This window comes from Phalangium opilio, unplaced genomic scaffold, assembly GCF_054372755.1.
Source record: "Phalangium opilio isolate 3A_F unplaced genomic scaffold, DU_Popi_V2 ptg000063l_1, whole genome shotgun sequence".
Classification (NCBI taxonomy): Eukaryota; Metazoa; Arthropoda; class Arachnida; order Opiliones; family Phalangiidae; genus Phalangium; species Phalangium opilio.
Genome location: NW_028324180.1, coordinates 2,097,358 through 2,118,939, shown reverse-complemented (window position 1 = coordinate 2,118,939; position 21,582 = coordinate 2,097,358). Strand labels below are relative to the sequence as shown.

General features: G+C 33.2%; 3 protein-coding genes across 3 annotated transcripts in view; 1 reads left to right on the top strand and 2 right to left on the bottom strand.

Annotated features, from left to right (window-relative positions):
- Positions 1–321: 321 nt before the first annotated feature.
- On the bottom strand, positions 322–5,403 carry LOC149662696 (uncharacterized). The gene is made up of 4 exons (XM_089842285.1): positions 5,135–5,403; positions 4,747–5,033; positions 4,287–4,423; positions 322–588 (listed from the first exon to the last, which is right to left on the bottom strand). The coding sequence occupies exons 1-4, from the start codon at positions 5,401–5,403 to the stop codon at positions 322–324; spliced, it is 960 nt and encodes a 319-aa protein (XP_089698411.1).
- Positions 5,404–5,434: 31 nt separating this feature from the next.
- The window catches only part of LOC149662694 (uncharacterized), a 32,130-nt gene continuing 15,982 nt past the window's right edge, over positions 5,435–21,582 (bottom strand). Inside the window, exon 3 of the mRNA XM_089842284.1 lies at positions 5,435–5,814. Within this exon, the coding sequence (XP_089698410.1) occupies positions 5,435–5,814 (380 nt within the window). The remainder of the gene's footprint in view (positions 5,815–21,582) is intronic.
- Positions 17,047–18,095, top strand: LOC149662695 (uncharacterized). The gene is made up of 6 exons (XM_089842266.1): positions 17,047–17,099; positions 17,160–17,345; positions 17,406–17,468; positions 17,525–17,788; positions 17,847–18,036; positions 18,084–18,095. The coding sequence occupies exons 1-6, from the start codon at positions 17,047–17,049 to the stop codon at positions 18,093–18,095; spliced, it is 768 nt and encodes a 255-aa protein (XP_089698392.1).

Genomic DNA, 21,582 nt, shown 5'->3' with positions numbered 1-21,582 from the left:
TGAGCAATTAAAGGGGTGAGCGCTTGGTTGGGAAACCGGGACACGATTAGCGCAGCGAGTATAATGATTCGAAACGCTAAATATGGATGGGAAGATCTGCGAACAGACGCGACAAGTATAACGTAAACTAGAAAGGGCAAACCCATGGGACCGCATATGAGACATCCATGTAGAGTGGTCAATTAAACTAAAATTACATACAGAACAGGGGAAAACATCATTAATAGGATAAGTACAATAAGATATATTAGATGCCATTCAATAAAACTAAAGGGATAACAAATGATGTAGGTAGTCGAGAGAGTTTAAAAAGGTTTTAAATCAATAAAGAACGCGCGATTTATATAGTTTAATTTGACGTTGGTAACATGGGCATTGTTCGTCGCTAGTCTCGTGATCGGTGGGAAAGTTCGTTTTATGCTTACCGTTATGCTCAACGCAGTTGAAACAGGTCGGAGAGTCCTGGCATTGGCAGTCCTCGTACTCGTGACGGCCACTGTAATACGCGCAGACCGGTTGGTCGGAAGCGCATTTGGCACGTACGTGACCATAGGCCTGGTCGCGGTAACACCGGCGAACGTTGTACCTCTCGCGAACAGCACAACGCGAAACGCCGATAAACAGAGAACCGGTAATCTAGCTTAATTACCTGTCATCGGTAATCTAGCTTAATTACCTGCAATCGTTTATCTAGCTTAATTACCTGCAATCGTTTATCTAGCTTAATTACCTGCAATCGTTTATCTAGCTTAATTACCTGCAATGGTTTATCTAGCTTAATTACCTGCAATCGTTTATATAGCTTAATTACCTGCAATCGTTTATCTAGCTTAATTACTCCTAAATCCTGCACCTGACTTATCGTCGCTCAATTCTAGGAGAGCGATAGATACTGCTCTTAATGTATAAGGAGGGTTTTTTGTTTGGATTTAACTTTTTTTGTATTGTTTCAACTGTTTTGAAAATATTCCACAGAACTACAATTCCGGCCCTCAATATGTGGTTAAAATTTCAAAACGATGCACCCATTAGTTTATTTTTTAAAAAGTAAAGTTGCTAAGGGTGGTTTTCATTTCCATAAAATGATTCAGCCCTTTCGGTGAAAAAGTTAAATTTTCCCATAGAAATAACATGGAGTTTTTCTCCAATTTAGCCATTTTGTGGCCACCCTTTCGCAAATATTCGTTTGTTACGTTTGGGAAGGGTTTTATATCAAAATATAAACCTTTTTCTAGGACCATTTTTAAGGTTTTTGCGAAAAATTAAGTTTAAGTGCTAAATTTCACGTTTATTATTCATGCTTTGACTTACGTTGTTGCACCCTATATGTCATACTGTTGTACTTACGGCGTTTTACCGTGGATAAAGCCAAGGAGAAAGCTACTCTTGCACTTACGCTGTTTTACCGCGCACGTTCATCTGATTTTACTCTCTGAATGATATTGATATATGAAACAATTTTAAGGAAGGAATTAGAATTAACAAATAACTTTTGTGATAATTAATCGATTTAGCTGATAATTTCGAAGGGATGGTAACGATTATAGGTAGTTTAGCTAGATAAACGATTGCAGGTAATTAAGCTAGATAAACGATTGCAGGTAATTAAGCTAGATAAACGATTGCAGGTAATTAAGCTAGATTACCGATGGCAGGTAATTAAGCTAGATTACCGATGGCAGGTAATTAAGCTAGATTACCGATGGCAGGTTATTAAGCCCGATTACCGATGGCAGGTAATTAAGCTAGATTACCGATGGCAGGTAATTAAGCTAGATAAACGATTGCAGGTAATTAAGCTAGATAAACGATTGCAGGTAATTAAGCTAGATAAACGATTGCAGGTAATTAAGCTAGATAAACGATTGCAGGTAATTAAGCTAGATTACCGATGGCAGGTAATTAAGCTAGATTACCGATGGCAGGTAATTAAGCTAGATTACCGATGGCAGGTAATTAAGCTAGATTACCGATGACAGGTAATTAAGCTAGATTACCGATGACAGGTAATTAAGGTAGATTACCGATGGCAGGTAATAAAGCTAGATTACCGATGGCAGGTAATTAAGCTAGATTACGGATGACAGGTAATTAAGCTAGATTACGGATGACGGGTAATTAAGCTAGATTACGGATGACAGGTAATTAAGCTAGATTACCGATGGCAGGTAATTAAGCTAGATAAACGATTGCAGGTAATTAAGCTAGGTAAACGATTGCAGGTAATTAAGCTAGATAAACGATTGCAGGTAATTAAGCTAGATTACCGATGGCAGGTAATTAAGCTAGATTACCGATGGCAGGTAATTAAGCTAGATTACCGATGGCAGGTTATTAAGCCCGATTACCGATGGCAGGTAATTAAGCTAGATTACCGATGGCAGGTAATTAAGCTAGATAAACGATTGCAGGTAATTAAGCTAGATAAACGATTGCAGGTAATTAAGCTAGATAAACGATTGCAGGTAATTAAGCTAGATAAACGATTGCAGGTAATTAAGCTAGATTACCGATGGCAGGTAATTAAGCTAGATTACCGATGGCAGGTAATTAAGCTAGATTACCGATGGCAGGTAATTAAGCTAGATTACCGATGACAGGTAATTAAGCTAGATTACCGATGACAGGTAATTAAGGTAGATTACCGATGGCAGGTAATAAAGCTAGATTACCGATGGCAGGTAATTAAGCTAGATTACGGATGACAGGTAATTAAGCTAGATTACGGATGACGGGTAATTAAGCTAGATTACGGATGACAGGTAATTAAGCTAGATTACCGATGGCAGGTAATTAAGCTAGATTACCGATGACAGGTAATTAAGCTAGATTACCGATGGCAGGTAATTAAGCTAGATTACCGATGACAGGTAATTAAGCTAAATTACTGATGGCAGGTAATTAAGCTAGATAACCGATGGCCCTTAATTAAGCTAGATTACTTATGGTCCGTAATTAAGCTAGAATAGCGATGGCAGGTAATTAAGCTTGATTGCCGATGGTTCGTAATTAAGCTAGATTACCGATGGCAGGTAATTAAGCTAGATTAGCGATGGCCCGTAATTGAGCTAGATTAGCGATGGCCCGTAGGTAAGCTAGATTATCGATGGCCCGTAATTAAGCTAGATTACCGATGGTCCGTAATTAAGGTAGATTATCAATGGCCGTAAAGCTAGATTACCGATGCCAGGTAATTAAGCTAGATTACCGATATGGCAGGTAATTAAGCTAGATTACTGATAGCAGGTAATTAAGCTAGATTACCGATGGCAGGTAATTAAGCTAGATTACCGATAGCAGGTAATTAAGCTAGATATAGGAACCCGCAACTAGGCAATGCTGGAACTACTCACAAATTTTAAACATTGAACCAAATAGCATAAAAAACTCTTTAGGCATTCCCAGTGTATTTTTCTTTATTTTCGTTCAGTTGCCAACATATTTTCATTAATTCCAAAAATATTTTCACTAGTTTCAAAAATATTTTCATTAGTTCCAAAAATATATCATTTGTATCAAATATACTTTTCATTAGTCAAGAAAATTAATTTTTATTAGTTATCCAATATAATAGACAAATCCGGACTGTAAATACAGGTAAAACAACTTCCAGGAGCGGAAGCCTAATTAGGCCAGAATTTGTGTAACTGTGGAATAGTTCTGGGAGAGCTAGGGTTTTTATTTCTCACGGACTAATTACGAACCGACTGAAAAATCCGTAACTAGTGATCTTAAGTTTGTTTTGAAAGGATTTCACGAGAAATTAGTATTAACAAGAACTTTTACTATTTAATAGCACAATTTATCGATGGCAATTTACAGTTTAAAATCTTTCTCTTTTGGAGCGTCCGCGACAATTCAACAAATTATTCTAAGTTTAAAATTGACCTTTTTGGTCTGGGCTCTGGTTGAAAAGTGATTTAATTTCGATTTACTATTCTAGTTGTAAGGTGTTTTTTTGAGTTTTTTAAGAAAAGAATTATAGATAAGGGGCCGCGGGTTACAGTTAGACGAAATGACGTATTCTAGTCTAAAAAACTACTGTTAAAGGCTTTTTCTTTCATACTATTCTTAAATGGTTGCAATAAAAAATGCAGTGTTTTACAGATTATCGGATTGGTTTTTTATAAAATTTGATTAAAGTCTAAAAATATTCAACACTCCCCCAAAAATAATTAGAATGATTATTTTTCTAAGAATATTTTCATCTAAGTGATCTAATTAATTTCCATAGCGTATAGGAGGGATGTGGGTCGTCTTATTATGTTTCCGTTAGGAGTGCGTACTAAATAGGAGCGAATATTCCCGTCGCGACCTTTAATTGCTTCTGTTACAACGGCTAGCTTCCACATTTGTTTGGAAACCTTTTCTTCGTGGATAAGCACGACATCTCCAACCTGCATGTCTCTTAGCTTCCCTTTAGCTAGAACGTGATGAGCATTGCGTAACTCCATCAAATATTGTGGGGTGGCGTAGCGGTTAGCGCTTTCGCCTCGCAGCAAGAGGATCCCGGGTTCGATCCCGGACTGTGGCACCGGGTGAAAATCTGGGAACAAATCCTTCTGCGTAGAGTTTGCAAGTTCTCTCCCCGCTTGTTAAAGGAGTTTTCCTCCGCGGTCTAACCCGGTTTCTCCTTTCCATCAAAAACTTGCAGAGGTTAACGGTAATAGTTAGTTTAGGGCGCTGTCGGTTAGCTGTGGCATAGGGGCTAGCCATGACCCCTCTATGCATTGTAAAGGGACTCACCTGTAAACATTTGTTTTTGGGAAGTTGGAATGTCCGCTTCTTTGGGTCTTTGAGGTGGCAGGGAAGTAAGTCGTTGGCCAATCAGAAAATGCGAAGGCGTGAGAGGTGTTGGTTCCGTGGCTTCGTTGTAGACATATGTCATAGGACGAGAATTGATAATGGATTCAGTTTCTACCAGGACGGTTTCCATTTCTTGATATGATAAGGTAGCGCGGCCTAGGACTTTCTTTAGGATGGTCTTTACCGACCGTACTAGCCTTTCCCAGAAGCCGCCCCACCAGGCGGCTCTATCAGCAATAAATTTCCAAGTGATGGATTTTGTTCCGAAGAAATTTTGGGTGGCTTCATCACTTATGCTCTTCCATATCTGCTTAAGGTCTTCACTCGCTCTGATGAAGCTTTGGCGTTGTCGGAATAGATGTAATGAGGTACGCCTCTGCGAGCTATGAACTTTCTAAAGGCCATCATAAATTCATAGGTGTTTTGGAACGGGACTAATTCAAGGTGAATGGCTCTAGTAGTCGCACAAGTGAATAAGCAAATGTACGCTTTAACGAGATCGTTTCCGATGTGAACATATAGCGGTCCTGCGAAATCTATGCCAGTGGTTTGAATGGGAGGCGTGGCATCGACTCTATCTAATGGCAAGGGTGCCATGGGTGCTTCTCCTGGCTTCGCTTGGTCTCTCCTACACCATACAACTTTGTATGACGCCTTTGGCTATTTTATGTCCGGTTATGGTCCAATATTTTCCGCGAGATTGTGTGAGGGTGGCTTGAACGCCCGAATGGTAGCATTCCCAGTGGCTTCTTATCATGAGAAGTTTCGTTAGGTGCTGTTTTTTACTAAGGATGATCGGGTGCTTTTCGGTTTCTGTCAATCTTGAGTTATGCAATCGCCCACCTACGCACAGAAGTCCATTCTCGTTTAACGTGGGTTTTAGACTGGCGATTTTCGAGTCTTTCTTAATGATGCTTCCTGTAGTTAGGGCTTCAATTTCTGTCTGGTAGTCTAGCTTTTGTACGCTTGTTATCCAATCTATCTCCGCGTCCACTCTCTCCTTCGCAAGTAGTAAGTTACCACACTTTTAGCCATGCAAATTAGCCAACAATGATCCAAATTTGCATAATTCAGAAATCCCACTTTTGACTATGCAAATTAGGATCTAAATTTGTATAATTCAGAGATCCGACCTTAAACATGTAAATGAACCGAAAATGATTATAATTTGCATAATTCAGAATCCCACGCCTGTCAATCAAATGCGAGTCACGTGTGAGTCACGTGTAGTGTTGTGACGTAGGTAAAATTTGTAAGATATATCAGCAACAGGGTTTGAAATGATATTAGTTCGGGACAAAACGTAAAGCTATAATGAACTGGGAAAAACTACGGCTCGAAACTTTTAAAGATTACCCCGTTAGTAATATAAGACCGTCAGAGTTTGCGAAACATGGTTTTTATTTTTTAAAGAAAGGCGACGCCGTTAAATGTTTTTATTGCGATATAACATTACATAGTTGGAAAGCTAATGATAAAGTAAATGAGGAGCATCAGAAATATTCCCCGGAATGCCCAATTGTGAAAGGGTTTTCGACATGCAACATACCTATACATTGTTCTATCGATGAGATAGGTAGAGATGTACAGTCACGGAAATAAGTTTCGGATCATTTTCAATCGACGATAATTTCATGATGGATCGTCGTATCGCAAAATTTTTGATATTATTAGTTAAGTGTGAATGTCAAGAATAGGTCAACATTTAATTTTTGAAAATCAGAAAATTATTGCGCTCGTGACTACTAAAAAACCAAAAAATCACTTTTTGACCAATCAAAATCTTCGCGTCACGTGACATTTTTTAGATGCATCACATAGCTCGCGTCATTTGGAAACGAACCCTTTTTGAAATTTCAAAATCGGTCCAGCCGTTCAAAAGTTATGGCGTAAAATGTGACTGGATTTTGGTCACAAATTAAGCCTAACGCCCAAAAGATTGTTTAAGAAAAGCCAATGAAGCCAAAGGCGGGTAATGCTATTTCAATGGAAAAAGGAAAACACCAAAAAATTGATTTTCAAAAATATTATAAAATTGAGTAACTAAAATAAAAATTGATTAATTATCATGAAAATTGATTAATTAAAATTAAACTGAATCAAATTAAAATTGACTTAATCAAATTAAAATTGATTAAATCAAATTAAAATTGACTTAATCAAATTAAAATTGATTAAATCAAATTAAAATTGATTAAATCAAATTAAAATTGACTTAATCAAATTAAAATTGATTAAATCAAATTAAAATTGATTAAATTAAAATTGATTAAATTAAATTAAAATTGATTAAATCAAATTAAAATTGATTGAATAAAATTAAAATTGATTAAATCAAATTAAAATTGATTAAATCAAATTAAAATTGACTTAATCAAATTAAAATTGACTTAATCAAATTAAAATTGACTTAATCAAATTAAAATTGATTAAATCAAATTAAAATTGATTAAATCAAATTAAAATTGATTAAATCAAATTAAAATTGATTAAATCAAATTAAAATTGACTAAATCAAATTAAAATTGATTAAATCAACTTAAAATTGATTAAATCAAATTAAAATTGATTAAATCAAATTAAAATTGACTAAATCAAATTAAAATTGACTTAATCAAATTAAAATTGATTAAATCAAATTAAAATTGACTTAATCAAATTAAAATTGATTAAATCAAATTAAAATTGATTAAATCAAATTAAAATTGATTAAATCAAATTAAAATTGATTAAATCAAATTAAAATTGATTAAATCAAATTAAAATTGATTAAATCAAATTAAAATTGATTAAATCAAATTAAAATTGATTGAATAAAATTAAAATTGATTAAATCAAATTAAAATTGATTAAATCAAATTAAAATTGACTTAATCAAATTAAAATTGACTTAATCAAATTAAAATTGACTTAATCAAATTAAAATTGATTGAATAAAATTAAAATTGACTTAATCAAATTAAAATTGATTAAATCAAATTAAAATTTACTTAATCAAATTAAAATTGACTAAATCAAATTAAAATTGACTAAATCAAATTAAAATTGACTAAATCAAATTAAAATTGATTGAATAAAATTGAAATTGATTAAATCAAATTGAAATTGATTGAATCAACTTAAAATTTATTGAATCAAATTAAAATTGACTAAATCAAATTAAAATTGAAGTGTTCAATTAGAGTGCTATGCAGTGGTGTCACTAGGCTATTTTTAGGGGCTATAGCGGACCAAAATTTCATAGATAGCCCCCTCAAAATAATGCGTAAACTCTAGGCCTGTGCGAGTCCAGTTTTTTGGGGTTCGAGTCGAGTCTCGAGTCCTTAAAAAAGCTCTTATAGAATCTCGAGTCGAGTCTTTTAATTGGTATCGAGTCCTCGAGTCCTTAAGTCAGCTTAAGAACTAGGTTTCAAGTCCAGTGTCGAGTCCTGATAAACTATATCAAGTCCCAGTCGAGTCCAATTAAATTAATTCTATTAATAATAACTTTAATTTAATTTACTTAGTTTGATTTTACATAATTTTACAAGAATTAAAATAAATTAATTTCTAATAAGAATAAATTATACCAGGAATATTCATGATTTTACTCACAAAGTATAAATCTCTCGACGAAAATGACGAATAGTAACAATGATTTTAACTTTTGGTTCTGGTTTGCTTGACTCCTTTATCTGAAGTCAAATTTTTGTCCAATCACCTGTCTATTCTAAACCTTAAATCGATTAAACTCCACTAGATGCGGCGCTCTACTTAAAATTTCGGGTCAGAGTAAATATTTCTGGACTTGATAAGGCGTCAAGTCTCGGTTCTAGTCCTCCTCGAGCCCAATAGTGTAGATTTTTAAGGACTCGAAATAATTTTCAAGTCCTAAAATTTTGATTTTCGAGTCTCGAGTCGAGTACTCGACTCGGGACTCGATCGAGTACTCGCCTTCATTCGAGTACTCGCACAGGCCTGGTAAACTCTACCAAAAATTGCTCGTAGCCCCCTAAAATTCTGTAGCAATATAGTTTATACAAATTATTTTGATAAGTTTGATAAGTTTTATCTCTGTAGAGAAGAATTTCAATATCAAACAATAGTGGGGACTAATTGCTAATAAATCACCCACTCTAAAAGGTGTTATGCGACACTCGGAAAGGTGTTATGCGACACTCGGAAAGGTGTTATGCGACACTCGGAAAGGTGTTATGCGACACTCTGAAAGGTGTTATGCGACACTCTGAAAGGTGTTATGCGACACTCTGAAAGGTGTTATGCGAGACTCGGAAAGGTGTTATGCGACACTCTGAAAGGTGTTATGCGACACTCGGAAAGGTGTTATGCGACACTCGGAAAGGTGTTATGCGACACTCTGAAAGGTGTTATGCGACACTCGGAAAGGTGTTATGCGACACTCTGAAAGGTGTTATGCGACACTCGGAAAGGTGTTATGCGACATTTGAAAGGTGTTATGCGACACTTGGAATGGTGCTAAGCTGCACCCTTTAAAGAATTGCACAACACGCAGATGAGAGTAAAAATTAACTTATAGTTCGATGCAAGTGTTAAAAAGGTGTTAAACCTAACCTTTGTTGCACCATTCTATTCTTATCTTTGACACCATTTGCTCAAATAAGTTTTATTAAACCCTATCATACCTGTAATGGTGTCAAATTTGGACCCACATAAACTACTTTTAAAGCGATAGGCCTTCAAACCCAAATCTTAATAAAATTAAACTTTTTCGTCTTTTATATTAGGCAAACGAATTATCAATAAATTTAACCAGCCCATTGTGTCCAACTACAAAACACATCTCGTCACTGAAGACAACTTTGGACCAGTCATCAATTGTCCAGTTTAGATGGTTTTGGGCGAAATTAAAACGAAGTCTAATGTGATTTTCGTTTAATTTTTGCCTTTAGTCATGAAATACTATATATTTTTCAAATTCAACTATTTAAAATCCATAACGTTCACGCGCTTATAATATTAGTTTGAATCACGCGATAGTTTCGAACTTCTATCACGAGCAGCTTTGTAAAAAAATAAAACACGCTATAATTAGGCCTAATTTTTATTTATGTTTCAACATGGATCGTCAAGCTATTCGTCAAAATATAATAGATTTACACAATGAAGGACTTTCAGCTCGTTTAATTGCAAGGCGATTGGGTATAGGAATAGCAACAGTTCTTAGATGGATAAATCGACACAATAACGGTGATTACAATGGCGGTCAAGATAACGTTAGAGCGGGAAGGCCTCGGATTTTGGAGCATCACAACAGAAGAAGACTTCTCCGCGAGTCAAAAGCAAACCCTTTCATGACGGCCAAGAAACTCAAAACTTCGCTCAACCTCAACATATCAGTTAGGCGAGTTCGGCAAGTTCTTGTCCAAGAAGGCTTGCACGGCAGAATTTCATGCCTAAAGGAAAAATTTAACGAAAATCACATTAGACTTCGTTTTAATTTTGCCCAAAACCATCTAAACTGGACAATTGATGACTGGTCCAAAGTTGTCTTCAGTGACGAGAAATGTTTTGTAGTTGGACACAATGGGCAGGTAATATTTATTGATAATTCGTTTGCCTAATATATAAGACGAAAATGTTTAATTTCATAAAGATTTGGGTTCGAAGGCCTGTCAATACCAGGTTTGATAAAAAATATATAAAAGAAACTCGAAGAAGCGGACGCTTCACCGTCAACGTATGGGCCTGGGTATCGGCCCAAGGAACTGGAATCTGCCATCGAATTGAAGGCAGACTAAATGGACGTGAATATGCCAATATTCTTGAAAGCGTCATGCTGCCTTCCGCAATGGAGACATTTCCTCAAGGAAATTTTACCTTCCTAGAAGACAGAAGCCCAATTCATACTTCTCGTGTGGCTCAAAACAAGCTTCGTGAACTAAAGCAGAACAATGGATTTGAGGTATAGCACAAGAAATGTTAAATATCAATAATAATGATAGCAGAAAGTTATACCAATACTTGGGAGTGGATAAGTGGGCCAGTTTTGGTAATAACATTAGCTATTGCGTTACAACAAGTTGCACGGTTTGTTTTCTATCCAACATTAAGAACTGCTCAATCGTGAGACTAGTGTGGGTTGACTCTCATTTTGTCCAAAAGCAAATACAGCCTATAGATCTCTGAGTAATGCGAGATTAGCTCCTCACCCTCTTTTACCACAAACATCGTAGTATAGGCTGTATATGGGTATCTGCCCATTCCAAGGAGGAGTAAGGTTTCGGAGTGAATTTAACAAGCTGGTTTAGATATAGACTAGGTTAAATTACTAATGACTAGTTTGTGCCAGTAAATGAAATTTTTGAAATGGCTAATTTTTCTTCTATTTCGAATACAGTCTTTCGATTGGCCACCAAAGGGGGCTGACATGAACATAATAGAAAATGTTTGGGCTGAAATGGATAAAGTAATTGACCATAGAGACGTTAATAACGCGGAACAGCTCTGGACTGCAATCCAAAACGCTTGGGAAGAGATTGGCCAAAATCAAACATTATTTGAGAATTTAATTGCCTCACTACCAAAACGGATGAGAGACGTAGTGGAAGTTAATGGGTACTGGACAAAATATTAAATGTGTTATATTTTTGAAACTGGTATTCCAATATTTTTAAGAAAATAAAGTATTTATTTGCTGAGGAGTATTCATTCTTATTTCTATTTAAAGACTTTTTCACGAATTTCAATAACTATTTATGCACTTTAATTTTTATCAAAGAATGCAATTTTATTGTCATTCATGAATTTCTATTGTCATTCATGAATTTCTATTGTCATTCATGAATTTCTATTGTCATTCATGAATTTCTATTGTCATTCATGAATTTTTATTGTAATTCATGAATTTCTATTGTCATTCATGAATTTCTATTTCTCCGCAAATTAATTCAAATTTTTTTATTATTAATGAATTTCAATTATAATTAATGAATTTTAATTTGATTTAGAAAATTTCAATTTGATTTAGTCAATTTCAATTTGATTTAGTCAATTTTAATTTGATTTAATCAATTTTAATTTGATTAAGTCAATTTTAATTTGATTTAGTCAATTTTAATTTGATTTAGTCAATTTTAATTTGATTCAATAAATTTTAATTTGATTCAATCAATTTCAAGTTGATTCAATCAATTTCAATTTGATTTAATCAATTTTAATTTGATTTAGTCAATTTTAATTTGATTCAATAAATTTTAAGTTGATTTAATCAATTTCAATTTGATTAAGTCAATTTTAATTTGATTTAATCAATTTTAATTTGATTTAGTCAATTTTAATTTGATTCAATAAATTTTAAGTTGATTCAATCAATTTTAATTTGATTTAGTCAATTTTAATTTGATTTAGTCAATTTTAAGTTGATTCAATCAATTTCAATTTGATTAAGTCAATTTTAATTTGATTTAGTCAATTTTAATTTGATTCAATAAATTTTAAGTTGATTCAATCAATTTCAATTTGATTTAATCAATTTCAATTTGATTAAGTCAATTTTTATTTGATTCAATAAATTTTAATTTGATTTAGTCAATTTTAATTTGATTTAATCAATTTTAATTTGATTTAATCAATTTTAATTTGATTAAGTCAATTTTAATTTGATTTAATCAATTTTAATTTGATTAAGTCAATTTTAATTTGATTTAATCAATTTTAATTTGATTTAATCAATTTTAATTTGATTTAATCAATTTTAATTTGATTTAATCAATTTTAATTTGATTAAGTCAATTTTAATTTTATTCAATCAATTTTAATTTGATTAAGTCAATTTTAATTTGATTAAGTCAATTTTAATTTTATTCAATCAATTTTAATTTGATTTAATCAATTTTAATTTAATTTAATCAATTTTAATTTGATTTAATCAATTTTAATTTGATTTAATCAATTTTAATTTGATTAAGTCAATTTTAATTTGATTTAATCAATTTTAATTTGATTAAGTCAATTTTAATTTGATTAAGTCAATTTTAATTTGATTTAATCAATTTTAATTTGATTTAATCAATTTTAATTTGATTAAGTCAATTTTAATTTGATTTAATCAATTTTAATTTGATTAAGTCAATTTTAATTTGATTCAGTTTAATTTTAATTAATCAATTTTCATGATAATTAATCAATTTTTATTTTAGTTACTCAATTTTATAATATTTTTGAAAATCAATTTTTTGGTGTTTTCCTTTTTCCATTGAAATAGCATTACCCGCCTTTGGCTTCATTGGCTTTTCTTAAACAATCTTTTGGGCGTTAGGCTTAATTTGTGACCAAAATCCAGTCACATTTTACGCCATAACTTTTGAACGACTGGACCGATTTTGAAATTTCAAAAAGGGTTCGTTTCCAAATGACGCGAGCTATGTGATGCATCTAAAAAATGTCACGTGACGCGAAGATTTTGATTGGTCAAAAAGTGATTTTTTGGTTTTTTAGTAGTCACGAGCGCAATAATTTTCTGATTTTCAAAAATTAAATGTTGACCTATTCTTGACATTCACACTTAACTAATAATATCAAAAATTTTGCGATACGACGATCCATCATGAAATTATCGTCGATTGAAAATGATCCGAAACTTATTTCCGCGACCACCAACGGAGAAATACGTTTCAACTACAAGCAAATCCAAGACTGAAGAATATTGTAATAATCGATGTTGTACGCAGCGTGTTTTACAGGTTGTAAAAGAAAATGTCTGTTTAGGTGGGTTATTACTTATCCTTCCCATAACTGTACCTGTAGGAATTATTTGTGGAATGTTATCTATGAACCCAGGAGTAGCGCTTCTTGGTTTTTATCCTGTACTCTTACCTATTTTAGATCAGAATTTTTTTAAAACAGGATTGTGTCAATGGTGTAAAAAACAAATCAAAGGATGAAATAAATTTTTTAAAAAACAATGTTTATTTGTATTGATTACATCACGATTAAATTCTGCGATAAATATTCCAAAAATTTGGAAATAAATTTAAAAAGTGTCTTTCCATCTGCTCCAAGTCTTGATGATAATAATAATCAATAGCGTCTTTTGAAAATACTTTAAAAGTGGGGTCATACGCTAATCTCAAGTTTCTATCTTCCAAAATACTTGGAAGATATGGAGATCTTGTAATGAGACTAAATTTATTTTTAAATTTTTCGAAAGTGAAAGTTAAATCCATTAAAGAATGATTATATTTATGCAATTCTTCAATAACTACGCTAATATATAATAACTTAAACAAATTAACAGTATAACTAACAGGTGTAATAATATATTTAATATGGGGGTTGTCATTGCATTGTCTGTTCTTTATAGTCAAACGAGTGTTGAATTCATACAAAAGTTTTATAATTGCAGTATTTAATACCGATTCAACACTCGCTTGATCGTGACACACATACCCTAAAACGTACGCTGCTCGATAACATTGATCAAGTTCATTAGGGTTGTATTTATGTAAACTTCCTAGTTTACATGCCGAACTACAAACGTAGCGTCCACAATCTCGGGTATTGATAGAGGTCCATTCGAACCATTCACCATTTCGTAAGTGGTAAGATACACTTCGGTAGTAAGATATTTTAACAATGTGGTTGGTCCACAAGTTTTTTAACATTTCGCGACGTACAAGTTGATTAATAACATGCTTTGATATTTGGTTGTTTCCTTCAAACTTTATACGATTGTTCTCAATTTCGATCAAACATAATGTACCTAATCGAGGTATCGCGTTTGCACCTTCTGATTTAATACTAATAGGTTTGCAACACACGTAACTCGAAAACCGATGATTTATATTTTTACGTGATTCAATACCAAAAACGTTCTCCATTTTTGAATTTTTATTTCACCAAAAGGTAAAATTATTTGTCACTATCTCGTAAATTATAATTGACAGTGTTCTTTCTGGGGTTAAATTCTTCGATAGTAAAACGAAAAATTTGGAAAATTACGTTTTAAGATTTTATCTAGTTTTTCCAAGTCGTTGTTGAAATACGTTAAGTGGTCATTTTTAAACATTGTAATCATCGGGTTATAAAATACACCGCTAACACCTTTAAACGGATGATGACGGTGTACGAGAAAAGCAAACTTTCTTGTATAATTTTTAAAAGTGAATGTCAAGTCCATAAACGAAAAATTGAATTTGTTCAATTCCGTAATTGCAGAATATAAATACGCAAATTTCAAAAATACTACTGAAAAAGTAGTAGGAGAAAAGTTACCAACAAAAATCGATTGGTTTTTTACAATTAAAGGAGAGTTTAATTCGTATAAAAGTTTTATTATAGCGGTGTTAATAACTGCTTGAACACTATCACTGTCGTGACACGTACTGGAAAATATAGGCTGCTTCATTCGAATGCTGACAACGCCACTGTTTTTTGGGATCGAATTTATGAATTCGACCAAGTTTACATTCTGTCGTAACAACGTGACGACCGCAATCTCTAGGATCGATTTGACACGACTCTATCCACGCGTGTGGCCAAGTCAGTTGCACGACCCTGCTTTCATATACGTTTTTTAACATTTCCCGACACACAAGCTGTTCGATAGCGTACTTGGCAATTCTCTTCTTTCCACCAAATTTTTCACGATTATCCTCAATTGTGATTAAACATAACGTACCCAGTCGCGGTACTGCGGGCACAACATCAACATGGATACCAAGAGCTTGATTAAAAACGTAACTCCCGAATTGAGGCATAATTACCAATCCCAATCTTCACCTTCAAGTTCTAGGAAAGATGGATTGGCATTTTGAAAATCTTCGTAAGATTTATTGGTGGCATTCTTTGAAAAAATCACTTCAGACACGTTATCAATGGATACATTGTCACGAAAGTGCCCGGTTTTACAAAAAGAGTATCGAACCTTAAAAAATGTATCCCTAAATCTAGACAGTGTATTTGATAAGGATGATTTAGAGTAATTGCCGAACCGTAAAGAATCGATTACAACACTAATATATAACAGCTTCAAGAAATTTGAGCTGAAGCTGTTAGATGTTGCGTAATTCTTGCGAAATGGGTTTTTATACGTCAGCGTAGAGTTGCATTCGTAAATGATTTTAACAATCGCCGTGTTAATTACTGCTTGAACAGCCTCACTGTCGTGACAAACGTATCCCAGAACGTAGGCCGCCTCTTTTCGATGTTGACAACGCCAGTTTTGTTTGTTATAGTACTTATGAATCCGACCTAGTTTACACTCCGTTGTAGGGATGTAAATACCACAATCAACCGTATCGATTTGACATAATGAGTCAACTGTACAGAAAGTGACCCAAGATAGTTCTACAACATAACTCTCCCGCTTGTTTTTCAAAATTTCTTCACAAACGAGTTTTCTAATCACTGTGTGAGTTATTTTATACTTTCGCGCAAATTTCTGACGATTGTCTTCAATTTCGATTAGACATAACGTCCCTAACCGAGGTACGTTATTTTTACAATCATGTTCAATAATATTTTTTTCATTAAAATTGTACGAATAAATTTTTCTCATTTTTTGGGGAAGCTACACAAATAATAGTTTGGTTCCTCTTCACTGTCCCAGTATGAACACTCTTTTTCTTGGCGTTGAGCTTTGTAACAAAACTGGTTACAATTGATACAAAAAAAACTATTGTCCAGAATCGCGTAAGCGTTTTCAATATTGGTGATTAAAACTTTACCGTATTGTTTATAAATGGCTTTTTTAAATTTTTCACAATTATTGTTAACGCAGTAATGAATTTCACCACCAATAGATGACAAACTAGCAATATCGTCTTTTTCACAAAAAAGACAGTTTAGATCCTGACCACTCTGTAACTCAGTTTGGCCTGTGGTATTTAATTCCGAAAATTGTTTTTCATTCAAGTCTGTGAAAAGTAATAATATCTTATAAGAAACACGTACGTTGTGAGGGCCTCTTTTAAAATTATACAATTATAATATGCACCCTTCTTAAAACGACTGATAAATATTTTTCGATAGGGACGCTCATTAATATGGACCCTTCTTTAAAATCGTTAATACATAAAAAACCAACAGTTAAATATTTTTTCAAAGAAAACTAGGGATGACCTCGACGCTCATTACAAATTCCTAACTAGACTTCTTAAGCTAACAACCTTGAAAATTTCATATATAAACTGAACGGATTTCAAAGTTTCACATCATAACGCAAAAAACTTTAAGTTTGAAAATATCTTCATAGATAAAGTCTAGAGTACTACTAGAAAAATGTGTCCAGCAAAATCTTTTGACTCAAACGCTGCTCAACCGGTTGAGGAATTGTAAGTTATTTTAGCTAGCAAGTTAAAATTATTTTTTAATACCGGATCTATTTTATATAGCACTTTACCCCAACTCTGGGATCTCGATGATGAATTGGAAGTAGAACCAATCATCATCCACGAGGAGCATGATATCCCAGATGGGGTGGAGGAGGAAATAAACGAATTAATCGCGAGTATTGATATGTTCGCCGAAGCGGACGACCCCGATGTGGTCTCTACCGAATCATCCTCGGATGAAGAAACGTAAGGTTTTAAATAAGTTTGAGGAATTGTAAGATACCTAACAAGAAATTTTTAAATCAGCGAAAGCGAAGAACTTTACAACGCAATGATTCAAGAATACCCATGCATGCAAATTGATTTAAAGTAAAGCAAAATAAATTATTATCTAAAAATTAATAAACTAATACATGTTTTTACAGTCTTAAATATCCCTATCCTACATTGTGTTCTTGTTGTTTTTCCACCGAATTTAATTCTCATGTCATTTTTCGTACTATTGAATCCCGCTATATTTTATACTTTTGCGCTACTCCTAATTGCCCTCTTTTCCGAACTATCATCTGCCTTACCTGGGATCAGTCTAATTTCTATCCAATTAACATTTTCCTAGACACCTATTTCCTTTCTAAATATAAATCACACCGACTTCCCCTATACGAAAAAGATCTACAAATTGACTTAAAGTAAGTTGGAAATGAGTCTTATTGTATATAAAAAACTAATTTTAACCTATTTTTATAGTTCTACCTACGATATTCCTACTCGCTGCCCTAATTGTTATTGCCGTACTCCAAACCACTACACTATCAGGGAAACTGTCTGCGTTCCGGAACGACGTACAACTGTCTACAAGCTCTACTTCTGTCCTATTCGAGAGTGTCCTTTATACCAACATCTCATCTGCTTCTCCTATCATCAAAAATATTATCCTGTTCATATTTTAAATAATTCTCATTTCTGTTTTCTTATTGATCGTAGACGCTTACCTAAATTATTATCTCAAATTAATTCTCAATAAAAATATATATATTATAACGAAACTTGTCTCTTATCTTTTTATATTAAGCTTAAACACTCTATAAGAATCCCCTCTCTTAAACAACCGTAGTGCCAAACATTTCTTAAAAAAGTAGTTAACCTTGACAACGCCTAATAATAATTCTTTTGAAATAGTAGATATCTCGGGGAAAACTTTATCATTTTCTTTTAACGCTTCATCCGAGAAAGTCTTTTAAAAAACATGGGTCTCCCTAGCAATAACGAAGAAGCTTCCGAAAACTAGTACGTTATTCTATCTTGGAAGTTTCTTATAGATTTTAAAGATTTGTCTTTTATACTATAGTTCTCAAACTCCGGATATTTTGGATTTTCCGCGTCAAAATGAAATGGAATTGGCTATTATCTATCGGTAAGCGAAAAAATCTATTTTTACTATAAATTTAAAAAATTAATAGTTATATACATTTTGTAGATTTAACTGTTCTTTTTCTGAAATCATGCCTTGCTCTAACTGTTTTTCGTCGCAATATCATATTGTATCCTATACTGTATTAGCTATTAATGGAATTGTTGACGCTTACTATTGTACTAATGTTAATTGTGTTTATTATTTAAAATTATTTTGCTATTGTGGACACTCCATTTATTTTATTCCTTGTCGCGGGTATTACGACGATTGGAGTACGCGATTTGCCCAAGAATTGGGCTTACCACTATTTTTATAATGTTTAAATATATTTTTACCATTTTTTCAAAAAACATATATTTTTATTATTGTAATTTACAAGTGATTAAAAAAGATTTTTTAAAATTCAATTAAACAGTACGAAATCATTTGTTGAATGCTTAAAACACATTGAATATTTTGAGGATTACGTAAATTATTTTCGAAAGATTTTAACAGATCGGTTAAATTTAACGTGCTGCAAAATGCGTGTAAGGTAGTTTTATACTCGCGTTTAACATCCAATAGTTTTTTTTCAAAATCACCCAAAAGAATTCGAAAGGTGAGTAGCATATTTTTTATGAAAATTCTTTGATTTATAATAAAGTTAATATGGGTTGAAATAAACCCGTTTACGGGGTCTTGCATAATAAGCGTAAATACTTCGGGTTTAATTGTTACTGGAACGCTTTCGTCATACGTAAAGACAAGACCCAAACTCGTAATAGATATATAGATGTTCTGACAACGATAAAATTTAATTGACGATATCTGCATACAGGCCGCGAATTCAGATTTACGTTTGTTCAAGATGTACCATATTTTATACGGTATTAAAATAAAGTTTCCACTTTCAACAATAACTGTTGGTTCTACGTCTCTTCCCCGCGGACAAACAGTTACCGTTACACCGCTTTTTGTTAAGTGTAAGTTCAAATCGCGAAACATAGCCATATTTTTATAAAAATAGTATTACTCACAACACATCACGGGTATTTTTATTCAGGAACGAGCAGTGCAGTTTCAAACATTTACTTTCGATTGACTTTCCTAACAAAAGTCTTTTTATACCAAAATATCTCCACTTAAAAATTCCATAATATTACCCTTAAGCGATAGAAATTCTTATACCTGATAATTACGAGAAAATAAAAACCTTGGGAGAATTCACACGTGATTTTTGAAAGTATAATTATCTACGAGAGAGAATTTTTTTTTTTTTTTTTAAGTTTTTCACCCTTCGACCTTTTTCCAAAAATATCATCCATTTTAAGATCGGAGCACCTTTCCCCCGAAAAATCCCTGTTTAAATTCCCACACTTTTTCGTTTTTTATAAAACCATTAAATACCAATTAAAGCTTTCCATCTGTGTAGGACGTGTATTGGAAAGCGTCTTTAGCCTTCTACATAAACTCCACCCAAATCGAAGTAAAAAATACATCTCGGTAATTACAACCAGGTGCATCGTATAAAAAAGCAATTATTTTTTTGATACAATGTAATTTAAAAAATATATTTGATAACCTAGGGGTATTCAGGTGTTCCAATCGTATATCTAATATCATTAAAAAGTATACCCGCAGCCAGATAAAAAAAGCAATTATTTTTGATACATTGTAATACAAAAAATATATTTTACAACCTAAAAGTATCATTAAGTATAATTAACGACGAGAATTCTCGGTAAATTACTTTTAAAAAATATATTTGATAACCTAGGGGTATCCAGGTGTTTGAAATCGTATATCTACCCATCATTAAAAAGTATACCCGCAGCCAGCAATTATTTTTGTTACATTGTATATACCTAGGGTATCATTAAGTATCATTAACGACGAGAATTCAAAATATATTTTATAATCAAGAGGTATCATTAAGTATCATTAACGACGAGAATTCAAAATATATTTTATAACCAAGAGGTATCATTAAGTATCATTAACGACGAGAATTCAAAATATATTTTTATAACCAAGAGGTATCGTATAATTATCCATGAGAATTCTAACTTTTAAAAATTTTATAGAGGCTATAATTATCTACGAGAATTCCTATCGTAATTATTACTGGGAAAAAAATATTTTTAACCGTATAATTAAGCGTTCCCCGCGCGCTAGCGCGCGGGGACGCCGTGTGTCACCCCCCTCCCCCGGGGGCGGCAGGGGACGGTGTATATAAACTCTCGGGATTTTCGGATATTTCATTCGTTCTTCACTCGACGTTCGTTATGGCATCTTCATCTTCACTCGGTAAGCGAAAACTTAATATATCAGATGATGAGGAGGAAATAGATATTTTTGAGCAAATTAAAAACGTTAAAGAGGAAACTACTATCGAAAAAGCCGGCATTGTCCCTCGATACGATATTAAACGAGGTTTAGCTAGTTACGTGACTTCATTACCAGCGTCGCGTGACGATTTTTATTTCGATATTCAAATATACAAGTACGAGGATATAAAAGATAGAGATAATAAAGATATTTGGCAATGCGATGGAAGAAGATTAAGATTTGTCGCGTCTAAAGATAGCGTCGAATGTAAACAAATTCGATCTATCGTGAACAAGATCGCCAAGCATATGATCGATAATCCCGACAAGATCACGAAAAATTATTCGTTTTTTAACAAAAACGAATAATTAATCAATATGGAATCCCAATATCTATTACTCGTATATCTATTAACGTATCTATATATACTATATACCCAATATATCAATTATCACTACTATTTAATATAAAAAAAGAAGACAATTATTACGTGGTTGATGGGATGGATATGAGACTCGAAGTTAACAGATTATCAACGTTCAAGATATGGTCTGTCGAAGGTATTAGCGTGGATGACATGGCAGCCAGCGGTTTTTATTGCATTAGCCCTAAAACCGTTCGTTGTTTTTCGTGCCTTACCGCCTTGACTGGATGGAGAGCCGACAATCATCCATTGGCTGTTCATGGCTACGAACAACCGTTATGCAGATTTGTTTTTCGGTCAGGAATGAGGTGTGGAAACGTCCCTATCATTGGTCGTAA